At 36.5% G+C, this 15,015-nt stretch overlaps 1 protein-coding gene across 2 annotated transcripts in view; it reads right to left on the minus strand.

The window, feature by feature from the left end:
* LOC149227747 (interactor of constitutive active ROPs protein) overlaps positions 1-14,654 on the minus strand; it is a 43,512-nt gene extending 28,858 nt beyond the window's left edge. For both annotated transcript variants that reach the window (XM_089377909.1, XM_089377908.1), the window contains exons 1-2: positions 14,061-14,654; positions 12,926-12,994 (exon numbers count right to left, since the gene is read on the minus strand). In XM_089377909.1, coding sequence (XP_089234035.1) covers positions 12,926-12,994; positions 14,061-14,327 — 336 coding nt within the window. In that variant the 5' untranslated portion in view covers positions 14,328-14,654. The remainder of the gene's footprint in view (positions 1-12,925; positions 12,995-14,060) is intronic.
* Between the last annotated feature and the right edge of the window lie 361 nt (positions 14,655-15,015).

Genomic DNA, 15,015 nt, shown 5'->3' on the forward strand with positions numbered 1-15,015 from the left:
TATCTAACATGTGACGAGCATCAAATAATTCAAGCAAAACAATCAATTGCACAATGACTTAAAAATGTCCCAACAATTAAATTTCTAAAGTTTAAATATTTGAAACAATCACGAAATTTAAATGCTTAATAATTTCAATCCTAGAAATAAAATATTTATGCTTGGAGAGCCCAAATCTAGGAAAATTTCACCACTTTCAATAGTTGATTTTCAAATATAAGAGTTCAAGCACATTTAACTATGATGAATACCACAAAAATTCTCTTTTAGATTTCTTACTTTAGCACAAAAGAAGCTTTAAATTCACAAATTTAGAAAATCCTTTTCTCAATATGCTAAGCAAGACTTAATGTGGTGAATGATGAATTAATACCTTTTAATGTTTTAAATTTTTATATTTTTTTTATTTGTTTTTGGACTTTGAAATTTTTTTATATTTTTTTAGATTTTAAAAATTAAAAAAATTAAAATAAATAAATAAAATGAAAACTAAAAAAGAATTTTATTTTTTTTGGAAACTTAATGATTCCTAACTTAAGTTTAATTTTAATGAAACAAAGATAAATATATACATACCTAAGCTAACCTAAATAAAAAAGAAACTAACCTTAAACCTAAACTAAATGAAAAACAAAAAGAAACCAAAATCGAAAAAAAATAAATAAATAAATAAATTATATATATGATTTTTATTTTTGTTTTTCATTTTAGATTTTAATTTGTATGATCTTCAAAAAAAAAAAAAAAAAAAAAAACGAAATGACCACCATAAAATCAAAACATATGAAACCTAATATATTTTAACTATCCTACACCCAATCCGTAATATAGAAAACAAACAAAAAATATATTAACTGATCTAAACGTATATGAGTAAATCGAAAAGGGTTTTTGGGGTTTTGTGTATTGTATGCAAGTTTCAACGGAGGAGGGAAAAGCAAGACGGCGGCGAAGAAAGGAGTAAGACACAGGCAGAGAGGGGAGACCAAGGGTTCGATGAAGCCGAGAGAGAAACGATGGGCAGAGAAAGGAGGCTGCGGAATTCGCTAGACGGCTGGAGTGCTGGGTAATGGAAAGGTTGCGGGTTTGCTTTGTAGGTTGGACAGCAGATGGACGCGGATCTGGAAGAGTGTTGGCAGCAGACAAGAGTGGAGCTCGTATGGCAACAGTGAGGATAAGTGTTTTGGATACGCAGCAAGGAAGGAGCTACGTGAGGTTGAAGTGAGTTGCGTGGTGGAAAAGCAATTCAACGGAGATTGGATAATGCTGGAAGAACGCGGGGATGTGGATTGCTTGTTTGCAAGTTGACAGTGTGTTGATTGCTACGGTTAGCAGCTCGGAGGAACAAGGTTGGAAAGGCTACGAAGACGTGAGGTAGAAGGACCGAGCGAGAGTAAAAAGAAATATGTCGGTAGCAAGGAGCAACTACACAAGGATAGCTGCGTGGAGGAGGCAACGTGAATGAGTAACTGAAAGGAGATGCGAAGAAGGTGAGGACGCCAAGGGGATGGCTGGACGAAGCAGATCGAACAAAACACAGGATGGAGGAGATTGTTGCGTGGGGGGGCTAAGAAAGGGAGTCACGCAGGACGCTGAGTGAATGAAGTGCGTAGGTATGGCAGCGCACAATCAAATCGACACGAGTTTATTAAACAGCTTGCCCTAAGGGTTTATTAAACAGTTTGCCTAAAAAAAAATCAAAATTTTACTGTAAAAGTGAAAACTCCAAGCAGTAGCAGACAGATGACCCCGAAAAACCCTCAAAATTCTCCAGAAATCCTAATAAAAAGTTTAGATCATTTTGCTTCAGATTCGCCTAATGAAAGCCCCACAAAAATCTTCCAAATCTGAAATAAATGCCCTTGCAAGAGTTGATTCTGAGGCCAGATCTTACCCTCCAGGGCCTAAATCTGGCTTCAAACTTAGACGTCACCTTCAGACCTGTGACCTGAATGGCAAAAACAAAACGCCCAGAAACAAAAAATGCAATGATAAAACTGAAAACCCCAAAAAACGGCTAAATGATTACAGTAATCACAAGCTAAAGGCTCTAAGCAGCCAAATCTATCATTATACCACACATATTTTTTTAATTTTAAATTTAAGGTGAGGTGCTTCAGAAAAAACTCTTCATGCATCTACAACGGAAGTTCTAATGATAAGCCCGGGATTCAATCAAGCTGGGCCCTTCAAAAAATGCAAATCAGAAGTTGGCTGGTCCAACTGAAAACTTCCCCGAACGCCCGATGATCTCAAAATCAAAAATTTCCTGCACAACTTAATTCAACCATTAACATTGAGAGAGGGAACAACAGTAAAATTCAGATCTAATGGAGATACTTGTCATTATATTTAGAATTTAAACTACCATTCAACCCTAGTGACCAAACAAAATACTTGTGCTTAAATCACTCTTCATGAAGCTATCATCAATGACTGAAAAGAAATCTATGCATGAAAAGAAAACATCTTACAGCATTTCCACGAAGAGTAAAACTGACAAAAATTAACCCCAAAGTCTTTCTTTACTGCTCATAAAAAAGTTTACAAAAGAGCTTTTACTTAGCGCATGACTCAAAAATCGAATGATCTCAACTGAAAACTGACCTCCTATTTAAAGACAAATCTTCCAACGGCTAGTTTAAATGATCATTGTCAAAGTGATCTCGACCGTTGATGAGGATCAAGATTTCTTTTAATCTCCTCTATCGAAATTTTAAATTATTGAGGAAATTCAAAATTATCAATTAAATGCATTTTAATTAATTCAAAAAATAAATTTTTGAATTAATTTCCTCAAAATTTTGACTTCATCTTAACGCTAGGGACCAAGGGCATAAAATTTTAGCAAAATAATCAATTAAACTTAGTCCCTGGACCTTTTAAAATTTAATTTTTTAAAGGACCCTCGAATTTAGCCTTTGGAAAATTTAAAACTACCTAGGACCTAGGACTTAGGAGGGGATAAATTATTTTTCTAACCCTCAAGACATTTTACATCATGATTTTTACATTTTTACATCTCAAGGGGGAAAACCCATTTGATATAGACCCTCACAGACTACCCAGTTTTGCAACACAAATATAATCTAGCAGATCAAGCAATTTGTAATAAAATAACCTAACCAAATAGTTAAGATTATTCCAAAATCACTTTTACATAGACTTGATCTAGCACACTAGAACTCCCCTAACATTCTAATGACAAAATCCATTCCGGCTTTGGGGTAAGGCTGAAGGAAAACTCTGTCGATCATGGAACGATGAGACAAAAAACCTTCCGGAATGTAGATCATCACCAGAAAATTAGGTTTACCTAGGCAATTACATACATGACATGGATCTGCTAAGATTATTTACAATTTCCACATGCAGACTGGGTTTACAATATAACATGATCAGGTTGATGATGATAGCGAAACGGCACGGACATGTCGATCAGACGCTACCCTTTTGCAAAAAAAAATGGGTGTACTACTATGGGTCATTGACATGTAGTGGTCAACATCTGGCTCTATTGGGGACACGTTGCACTGTAGGATGTGAGAATCCAGAATCTGCATCCACACAATACATAACAAAATATAAGTAGCGTCCATCCAAAAATCATCATATACCATTAAGCACAGAAAAGATATAAGCTCTTCATTTATTAACTATATAGTAACATGAAAGTAAATCTAATCCTAAAACAGAAATGAAATGTTAAAAAGACAAGGTGTAGGGTTAGAAATACAGAGGATGCCCCATGGCATCAGATGCGTTCAATATAGTGTATACTGAGTATTTGCCTTCTTTTAGGCAAATCTGTCGGCTGCTTCTCAGATGTGCCATGTCCAATTCTGCATACGGTAGGACTTTTTCCTATCCGAAAATCAAGCTTCTCGTGGCCATATGATGCATCAAATCGTTTTCTCATTCTCTTTCTCTTGCGCTTTTTCTTTGTGGCAGGTTGTATCACTGACGATGTGGAACATTTTGTTTCAAAACTTTCAAATGAAGTATGTAAGATATGCGTGACATGTCTTTCTTCATCTTGCATCTGATTTTTATCGTTTACAATTTTATCTGGATCACCTTCAATTAACCACTTTTTAATGGAACAAATGACGACCTCATAATAAGATAGAGCTTGTTGCAGCAGATAAGGAGGCTTTTGGTCTGTCGATGACTCCTTGTTCCTTTTATCCTTTGAATGATGTTGAAATTTTTGTACCTGTATCATTATGGCATCCATCTGGCTAGAGTGTTCAACCTTCATAGTACTAATTTCCCTGGCATAGTCATCCTCCATGGTCAAAAACTTATTCTGAAAACATATCTGACTAGTTTCCATATCTTTTATTACTTTGTCGTTCTTTGCCTTTATGGTCATCAAGCAATGTTGCATAGAGTTTATCTCTTTCTTATGATTTTCTTGCATGGTAGCCAACTAATTATTATAATCGAATGTCATGATAGTCATTTCTTCATCCATAGTTAATAACTTGTTTTGCATAGAATTAATTTCCCTATCATGATTAGCTTTCATGGTTTCCATCTCCTTATCTCGCTTTTCCAGGTGGGTGTACAAAGTTCTCATATCATTGACGTAATCAATTACAAATTTTTCCTGATTAAACTCCATATTTTTTACCAGCCGCATTAGTTCTTCTATAATTTGCTTCTCATTTTCCCTTTCATGGTCAACACTGATTTAACAACTTGTTCCTGCTTTTCCACTGTCATGGATTTGATCTGCGATGGTACAAGTGGATGGCACATTCTGAGATGGAGAATTGTCTTGAAATCTTTCATCAACAACTCGATCCTTCACAAAATCATTTTCATTTCGTTGCATAATTTTAGGGGCACAAGGCGAGTTGTCTTGATAACCATATCTAACTTTAAAAGCATTGACGATGTCTTGTAAAGAAGCGAAAGAATCTTCAAGACAATTATTAAGCCAATTCAAAGCATCACCCTCTAAAGAAGAGGCAAATAGACGCATTTAGAAATCTTCATGATCAAACTGGGGACAACTACAATATATGAGCATTATACGAGAAAACCTGCATAAATGCTTTCTAACAGCGACTGAATCACCACCCGAGAACAAAGACAATTTATGAATGACCACTTTCGGAATATCATGGAGAACATCAGTAAATGACACGGGGTAAAGGAATAATCCATGATGAATAATGAGGGACCAAATGGATGATAGAGAGAGACCTCTGCTCAAGAAAATCAAGAGAACCGCAAGAAGCAAGCTTCGAGTAGAAATTCTTGTAGAAATGAAAGAAGTGGAGTCGCCACTTGAACATGAATCTAACTCTATGATCCAAAAGGTAACAAACAATCAGATATAAGGGAAGGCTTCTTGTCTGAGAAAAATAAATGAAAAGAAATGGAGTCGCCACCCAAACAAGATACGAACCGAGATGTCCAGGTGCAGAAGAAAAGATTAACGAGATGACGAAAGATAGGGCGATGAAAAGATCAAATGATGCCAAGAAATGTTGTGCCGCTTGACAGGCTAATGAAAGGCGAAAAAGATGAGATGATTAAAACGATGTTGAAAAATCAAGGCCAAAAAATGTTGTCGTTGCTGGCTCAAATGAATGATAGAAAGATGAAAGATGAATGATGAATGATGAATGTCGTGAGGACCAAGGACAGAAAAACTCTATCCCCGACGACGGTGCCAAAAAATGTTGTCGCACAGAGTGTCTAAGCACCGCGACAACACGCAAATCGGGGGTTGTCACCCTGATCCTCGATCTCTCCGTTCAAGTCGTCTCCCTACAGCAAGCTAAGAGGGGTAGATCCTATGGATAAATGGGATGAAGGAGAACCAGCTGGTAATCAACCGGCTTGGGAGACACAGCGAGGTAATCAAATACTTGGCTAAGGCTTAGCAAGGCTTAAGATTTAGTTAGATTTTAAATGACAAATACCAGTGCCTTATGGAGCTAACAACTCAAAGTAGCTAATTAGTTGTTGTTGCTAATGAAAAATTTAATGATTGCTTGAAAAATATTTGCAAAATATCTAACATGTGACGAGCATCAAATAATTCAAACAAAACGATCAATTGCACAATGACTTAACAATGTTCCAGCAATTAAATTTCTAAAGTTTAAATATTTGAAACAATCACGAAATTTAAATGCTTACTAATTTCAATCCTAGAAATAAAAAAATTATGCTTGGAGAGCCCAAATCTAGGAAAATTTCACCACCTCCAATAGTTAATTTTCAAATATAAGAGTTCAAGCACATTTAACTATGACGAATAACAAAAATTCTCTTTTAGATTTCTTACTTTAGCACAAAAGAAGCTTTAAATTCACAAATTTAGAAAATCCTTTTCTCAATATGCTAAGCAAGACTTAATGTGGTGAATGATGAATTAATACCTTTTAATGTTTTAAAATTTTTATATTTTTTTAATTTGTTTTTGGACTTTGAAATTTTATTTTTTTTTAGATTTTAAAAATAAAAATGAAATGAACCAAAAAAAAAAAAAATTGGAAACTTAATGATTCCTAACTTGAGTTTAGTTTTAATGAAACAAAGATAAATATATACATACCTAAGCTAACCTAAATAAAAAAGAAACTAACCTTAAACCTAAACTAAATGAAAAACAAAAAGAAACCAAAATCAAAAAAAAAAATTATATATGATTTTTATTTTAGATTTTAATTTTTATGATCTCAAAAAAATAACTAAAACGAAATGACCACCATAAAATCAAAACATATGAAACCCAATATATTTTAACTATCCTACACCCAAGCCGTAATATAGAAAACAAACAAAAAATATATTAACTGATCTAAACGTATATGAGTAAATCGAAAAGGGTTTTTTGGGTTTTGTGTATTGTATGCAGGTTTCGACGGAGAGGGAAAAGCAGGACAACAGCGAAGAAAGGAGTAAGACGCAGGCAAAGAGGGGAGACCGAGGATTCGATGAAGCCGAGAGAGAAACGACGGACAGAGAAAGGAGGCTGCGGAATTTGCTAGACAGCTGGAGCGCTAGGTAATGGAAAGGTTGCGGGTTTGCTTTGCAGGTTGGACAGCAGATGGACGCAGATCTAGAAGAGTGTTGGCAACAAACAAGAGTGGAGCTCGTATGGCAGCAGCGAAGATAAGTGTTTTGGATACGCAGCAAGGAAGGAGCTGCGTGAGGTTGAAGTGCACTGCATGGTGGAAAATCAATTCAACGAAGATCAAATAGAGCTGGAAGGACGCAGGGATGTGGATTGCTTGTTTGCAGGTTGACAGTGTGCTGATTGCTACGGTTAGTAGCTCGGAGGAACAAGGTTGGAAAGGCTACGGAGAGGTGAGGTAGAAGGACCGAGCGAGAGTAAAAAGAAATGCGTTGGTAGCAAGGAGCAGCTACACAAGGATAGTTGCGTGGAGGAGGCAACGTGAATGAGTAACTAAAAGGAGATGCGGAGAAGGTAAGGACACCAAGGGGATGGCTGGATGGAGCAGATCGGACAGCATGCAGGTGGAGGAGATTGCTGCGTGGAGGGGGTTGAGAAAGGGATTCACGTAGGAAGCTGAGCGAATGAAGTGCATAGGTATGGCAGCGCATAGTCAAATGAACACAAGTTTATTAAACAACTTGCCCTAAGGGTTTATTAAACAGTTTGCCTTAAAAAAAATCGAAATTTTTCTGTAAAAGTGAAAACCCCAGGCAGCAATAGACAAATGACCCCGAAAAACCCTCGAAATTCTCCAAAAACCCTAATAAAAATTTAGATCATTTTGCTTCAGATTCGCCTGATGAAAGCCCCACAAAAATTTTCCAAATCTGAAATAAATGCCCCTGCAAGAACTGATTCTGAGGCCAAATCTTACCCTCCAAGGCCTAGATCTGGCTTCAAACTGAGACGTCACCTTCAGATCTGCGACCTGCAATGGCAAAAATAAAATGCCAAGAAACAATATATGCAATAATGAAACTGAAAACCCCAAAAAACAGCTAAATGATTACAGTAATCACAAGCTAAAGGCTCTAAGCAGCCAGATCTATCATTATGCCACACATATTTTTTTTAATTTTAAATTTAAGGTGAGGTGCTTTAGAGAAAACTCTTCATGCATTTACAACGGAAGTTCTAATGATAAGCCCGGGATTCAATCAAGTTGGGCCCTTCAGAAAATCCAAATTGGGAGTTGGCTGATCCAAATGAAAACTTCCCCGAACGCCCGATGATCTCAAAATCAAAAATTCCCTGCACAACTTAATTCAACCATTAACATTGAGATAGAGAACAACAGTAAAATTCAAATCGAATGGAGATACTTACCATTATATTTAGAATTTAAACTACCATTCAAACCCTAGTGACCAAACAAAATACCTGTGCTTAAATCAGTCTCCATGAAGCTATCATCAATGGCTGAAAAGAAATATATGCATGAAAATAAAACATTTTGCAGCATCTCCACGAAGAGTAACACCAGCAGAAATTAACCCCAAATTCTTTCTTTATTGCTCATAAAAAAGTTTACAAGAGAGCTTTCACTTCGCACACGACTCAAAGATCAAATGATCTCAACTGAAAACTGACCTCCTATTTAAAGACAAATCTTCCAACGGCTAGTTCGAGTGATCCTTGTCAAAGGATCTCGACCGTTGATGAGGATCAAAATTTCTTTTAATTTCCTCCGTCGAAATTTTAAATTATTGAGGAAATTCGAAATTATCAATTAAACGCATTTTAATTAATTCAAAAATTAAATTTTTGAATTAATTTCTTCAAAATTTTGACTTTGACTTAACCCTAGGGACCAAGGGCATAAAATTTTAGCAAGATAATCAATTAACCTTAGTCCCTAGATCTTTTAAAATTTAATTTTTTAAAGGACCTTCAGATTTAGCCTTTGGAAAATTTAAAACTACCTAGGACTTAGGACTTAAGAGGGAATAAAATATTTTTCTAACCCTCAAGACATTTTACATCATGATTTTTACATTTTTACATCTCAAGGGGGAAAACCCATTTGATATAGACCCTAACAGACTACCCAGTTCTGCGACACAAATATAATCTAGCAGATCAAGCAATTTGTAATAAAATAACCTAACCAAATAGTTAGGATTATTCCCAAATCACTTTTACATAGACTCGATCTAGCACACTAGGACTCCCCTAACATTCTAATGACAAAATCCATTCCGGCTTTGGGGTAAAGCTGAAAGAAAACTCTGTCGATCATGGATCGGTGAGACAAAAAACCTTCTGAAATGTAGATCATCACCAGAAAATTAGGTTTACCTAGACAATTACATACATGACACGGATCTGCTGAGATTATTTACAATTTCCACATGCAAACTGGGTTTACAATATAACATGATCAGGCTAATGATAATCATTGAACGGCACGGACATGTCGATCAAGCGCTACCCTTTTGCAAAAAAAAGGGGGTGTACTGCTATGGGTCGTTGACACGTAGTCGTCAACAAGACCAATTAAGTTGTCACTAGGATATGCTTTAACATTAGCTTCCATGCTTGCCAGATTCTCTTAAAAATGTTGGATCCAAAACTCTTAAAGACTCCAACTGCGACAATCAATAGCTTGAAGCCAATGAGACCAATTAAGTTGTCACTAGGATATGCTTTAACATTGGCTTCCATGCTTGCCAGATTCTCTTAAAAATGTTGGATCCAAAACTCTTAAAGACTCCAACTGCACCAACGATGTCATAGAATCCAAAAGGACCAAGGATTCCATGAGTGTGCATAGCATTCTGGAGACAACAATGCAAAAGTATTTGCGCAAATAGCCCATCGGTTGCTGACATGGTTCCTTGGGCACACATTAGTTATGAAATTATTGTCTAATTATAGGTACTTCTTTCAGTTATGAAATTATTGTTTAATTACGGTACTTCTTTCAGCATATGTTATATCACCTAGTATGAACCTTGTAAACATTTAAATTCCTTTGGCTTTGTCATATGACTCAAGTATCCATGTAAAATTGCATATCCCGATCCTGCTCAAAACAAATATTCAAAATTCATTTGTAGCAGGAGCCTATAACTTAAGACACACCATATCTGACAAGAAGTAACAACAGAGGTAACATCCATCGTGTATCAGATCAATGGTACAGAGCCACCATTACAATAGGATCCACTATTCCTTCAAGATGAAGCTTTCCCGGAAGAGCTAGTTTCCTATGAACGTGGAACTCATGTCTACAATTAAATTTTTCTGCCTATAACGGGCATGGAATTACAGCTCAGGCCTTCAGTATTCAACTAAGACTACAAAGAATGTCTCACGTGGAACGAACCAAGAAGAAAAAAGAATTTTGAAACATGCAAAAAATCTATCCATGTTACACAATTTAGATATGTGAATATTTTAGCAAGGCAGGGACAATGATGACAACTTAATTATGGAACGCTCACCTTGGCCATTTTTAAATTTGAAAATGTAGATTTTCCTTGAAATTCTGGAACCGCTTGATGAACTAACTGAAACTAGGCTCGAATCACCAAGACCCAGAATTTCTCTATAAATTTGCAGTGGAATAGAAACAAAATTAAAAACAGTCACATGATAACAATAGCACAATATTTTTCTAGGGAAGCCAACTGGGAAAACCCTCTCCTGGACAATAGATTTTATTGAGAAAAATTGAGCAAACAGAATTCTTTACAAGGCAAACTGTTTCAATAGAAAACACAGCTGTTCTCTCTGCTAGTACTTAACTGAAACCTCCCTGCAAGAACTCGACCCAGTTCCTATTTCCTTGCGCTGTCTGGCTCCTATTTCCTCACACTGTAAATACTAAATCCCTATTTCCTAGCGCATATCTGTGCCCCTGATTTTTAGGAATTTCTCCCTAAAACCTAGCGCACATCACAAGGAAAATTCTCTCTCAAACTGTGTATAGGTTGCTCCTTACACGCTCTGCTAACAAGAATTCTTTCTCACACAAAATCGTGCTCAACAATTATGATACAATCAAGTGCCTTTGTCCTCCTTTTAAGCTTTTTGACTCATGCTAAATCTGGAAAGTTAATTTTTAGAACTCGGATTTATGATTGATTTGTTAACTGAGTCAAACTGACTCGTCTAACTCATCCTTGCCTCAAATAGACACTGAGACTCTCACTCGTCCTTTATCAAATATAAACTCACACTAGGAGACAAACAAAACTGAGCCTCCAAATTCTGCACATGAGTTAACTGCTCCATGACTTGTCCTCAAACTCATGCATGCTAAAGAAGGACTGATCGAGGTCTTTCTTGACTAAGGCACAAATCAAGAAGACCTTTCTCGCTACTATTTTCAACACAAAAAATAAACACCCTTTGTGGTTTTCATTTTAATAGTTGAAAGAATTATTCCAATTATTAGTGTTTTGATTAAGACATGGACCATAAGTAAATATGGTCGGTTCTATTTTGCATTTAAAACATGGCAAAAAATTACTTGTAAAAGGAAAGAGTTTGTGCTGGAGAACAAAAATAAATTCATTTATTTGCAAGCACTAAATGTCTGAGATTTGTTCTGCAATAAATTGCACTTTGAAGATTCAAAAGATACGTTGTTCTTTCATTTTTGTTTTTGCCTATTTACAGCTATCTAAGACCATCTGCAAAAATAAGTACAAGCCATACTGTTTTCCAATAAGCCATCAGCCAATTTGTTCCATATAGATATTTTTGCCAGATCCATCCACTGATTAAGTAAACTTGGCAGGGGCAGCAGGAACAGGTGAGGTCTTGTTGAACCAAGATGGAACTAAGAAAATCAAATTTTCATGAGGGATAGAACATTTATCTAACAATCATGCAGAATACCTTGCATAATTCATGGGGCTACTCTCTCTGTGTGTGACGATCAATGCTCCCTGGTTTTACTGTCTGTCATTCCCACCCAGCTTTCCCATGATCTTGTTCAAGTTTTTTTGCTGGAACTTGGGGTTTTACTCATGGCTTCTGGCTAATCTGAATGGTCCTAGCCCCTCTCTCGGCACCCTCCTTCTGATTCCTTTGTTCTCAGGTATCTATATCCCCAAGATTTATGATCCTAATAAATATTTTGTATGGGGCTGTTTCATCCACAGTGACCTAAGTGACCTAAGGTCTCCACTTCTGGTTTTTTGACACATGACTGATACCCAAGTTTTTCCCTTCTGATTTAGTCGTTATGTAGTGCAGGGCTTCTTTATTCCCAACTCTGAGTTTTGTGCAGAGAAATCTCAACTGAAATCTGAAGTAAAGAGGCACGGGGCAGAAGTGGAGCATTCCAGGCATCTTCAAATCATCCAGGATCATACCCATAACCAAGAAGTGAGAATCATCTTCAGCACCCTGTCAACTTACGGCACAGAAATTTCTAGTCTGAAAAAAGAAAACAATATGCTGAAAAACAAATTGAAAATGTGGTCTCTTATTCCACAATTCAAAGGCAGTCTTCCGAAGGTTCTTATGTTTTGGTTGAAGAAAGCACAGTCCAATAAGGGCAACTGAATCAAGAGCAGGAGCAGATGATAGTAGATACAAGAACAGTCGAAAGGAAATCAGCATCTGGTGAATTTTGACTTTAAACTGTGACTCGTGATATTGGTTAGATGTTTTATAAAATATTTTTATTACAAGATACTTATGTAAGCATTTACAGTAGCTGTTTCGTCAGGATGTTCAGTGCCTTCCAATTCTATTTTGGAATAAGGAGGGCAGATTATATCAGTCAAATTTTGTATCAAAGCATTTCGAACACAAGTGGTTATTTTCCTTTTTTCGCAGCTTTTTATTATTATAAATCTCACCCATTTCTGTAAAAAAAAATAGAATAAGTAAACTTGGCAACAAAGCATGAAACCTCACACAAAAAAATCTTCAGAAACAAACTTATCAGTTACATACCTATAATATTAGAGGGAGAATATTTACCTTTGCCACATCTCGATTAAGCTTCCTGACAGTTGACGCTAATGCATTTCTCTCATTTGTAAGTTTTCTCTGTACATAATTGAACAGATAATCAGAATGAAACCAATGGTAAGTTTAGAAAAAATACTTAGGATGTTACAATTCTAACAAATACTAAGGTCATTCAAAGTTCAAACTCCAGAACATGCAATTGTTCATGTTTTAACTCTATATTTGAAACTAAATATAGATTATTTCTTATAAGACATTAAACACAGCTCATCTACAAGGTCATACCAATGATTGAAACCGTGGCATATTAAAGCGCCTTCAAGCAATATGGATCTCCTAACATAGTAATTTGTTCAGTATGCAGCATCATTCAAAATATTCAAATTCAAAAGCCGTATATCAGAGTGTTCAAATTTCAATAGTATATTCAGTTTTTTCAATTCTAATTGAACTATTTAGGGTATCACTCAAGTTTTCAACCCTGCATTTCAAAAAAAAAAATACAGGTTATTTATTATAAAGCTTTAAACAAAGTTCATTTACAAGGTTATACCAATGATGAATTAACTGTTATACGATCCAAAACCCAATGATCAACGCCATTTTTATAATTTTCTTTTGCTCACATGTTGTGGCTGGGAGTATCTATTACGCCAATTTTTGCCTCAGGCTTGTATCCACCCCATCCGCAAGAAATGCCGCACTTACACAGGCAAGACCGCCTGCAAAGGGATGATAAACATGCCTGAGGGGATTTGAACTAAAAACCTTGCTCTATCATTGAACCAAGGCCTCATGACAATTGGACACAATTTGAACTCTTAAATGGCTAGAAATACGATCTTTCACACTTGGATTGACCTCAAGAACTTTGGATTTGCAAACCTAATATGATTTGGATTGGGATTTCAACAAACCCTGATTTTGTGTGTGATTTTCAAAAGCTGAACGTTTTATTTATCATCCCAGGGTTTTCATTTACGTATACGATCCAAAACCCAATGATCAACGCCATTCTTAAAGGTTCTCAAATTTGACCCCCAAAAAATAGTAAAAATCAAGGTTTTGAATTTCCTGCAAAATTCTTGGAAACCCAAAAGAGGTGCAAATTAATTATCGGATCACTCAATCAATAAATACATACCTGCTCATCGAGTGCCCGGGCAAAGTGATCACTGGCTTGCTGCAGTGCATATTCAAGTTGCGTAATCTTCTCGTGGAGCTCATAGATGAGCTGATCCTTCTCCGTGAGCTTGTGCCTGAGCTTACCATTGTCTGCCTCAAGCTTTGAAACGCGAGTGGCAATGGCGATGGAGGTGATCTTCCTGGCCAAGTCCAGCTGGTCATATGGGTCTGTCGGGAGCACCCTCAAGATCTCCTCTGGCAGCTCAAAATCCGAACTATTTCCCATATTGCACGGCAACTCGCTGGATCGATTTTATTTATTCAATTGCCCTTTCTTCAGCAGGTGGGTATTTATGGGATGATCAGTGCGACCGGCCCAGGTGACTTCGTACACATTCAACCACGAAACAGAGTTGATTCTCTGGCTCTCCGCCTCACGCAACATTGAATTTCATTCTCATTCATTCTGTAAATCTGTGAACAGCCCTCCTGACATTAAAAATTTCATTTTCGGAATTGAAAAAATAGCATTTGAACGATGAATTTTCCCTCCAGACTGCAAAGATAAGGGTAATGGACCAACCCCTCTTCCCCACGTCTGCCGTGTGATGTGATGATAGCGTTGGAGTGTTTCCGAATAAATAAAAACGTATCTAACTTTTTCACATCTCAAAGTTGGCGGGTCAATTAATTAATTCCATATAATATATATAGAAGGGAATTTAAAGTCCAAAAGGTAATTAGGTTATAAATTACTGTAAAAAATTTAACACAAAATTTTACAATTAAGCGTGTTTGAGTTAGAGGCGATCTAGAATGGGTGACCTTCCGAGAAGTGCTAGTTACCGGGTGCAAGCTTCGAAAGTGATGATTGACGCTATGTGATTTATTTCACTAGTTTCAATCCCACTTTTTCACCCTTGTGAGCATCACCCGATGCAATGAGTGCTAAGTGGACTATTCAAAAATCATGA

Source organism: Pinus tabuliformis, chromosome J (assembly GCF_031772625.1).
Source record: "Pinus tabuliformis cultivar Carrire ecotype Pingquan chromosome J, CPIR1, whole genome shotgun sequence".
Taxonomy (NCBI): Eukaryota; Viridiplantae; Streptophyta; class Pinopsida; order Pinales; family Pinaceae; genus Pinus; species Pinus tabuliformis.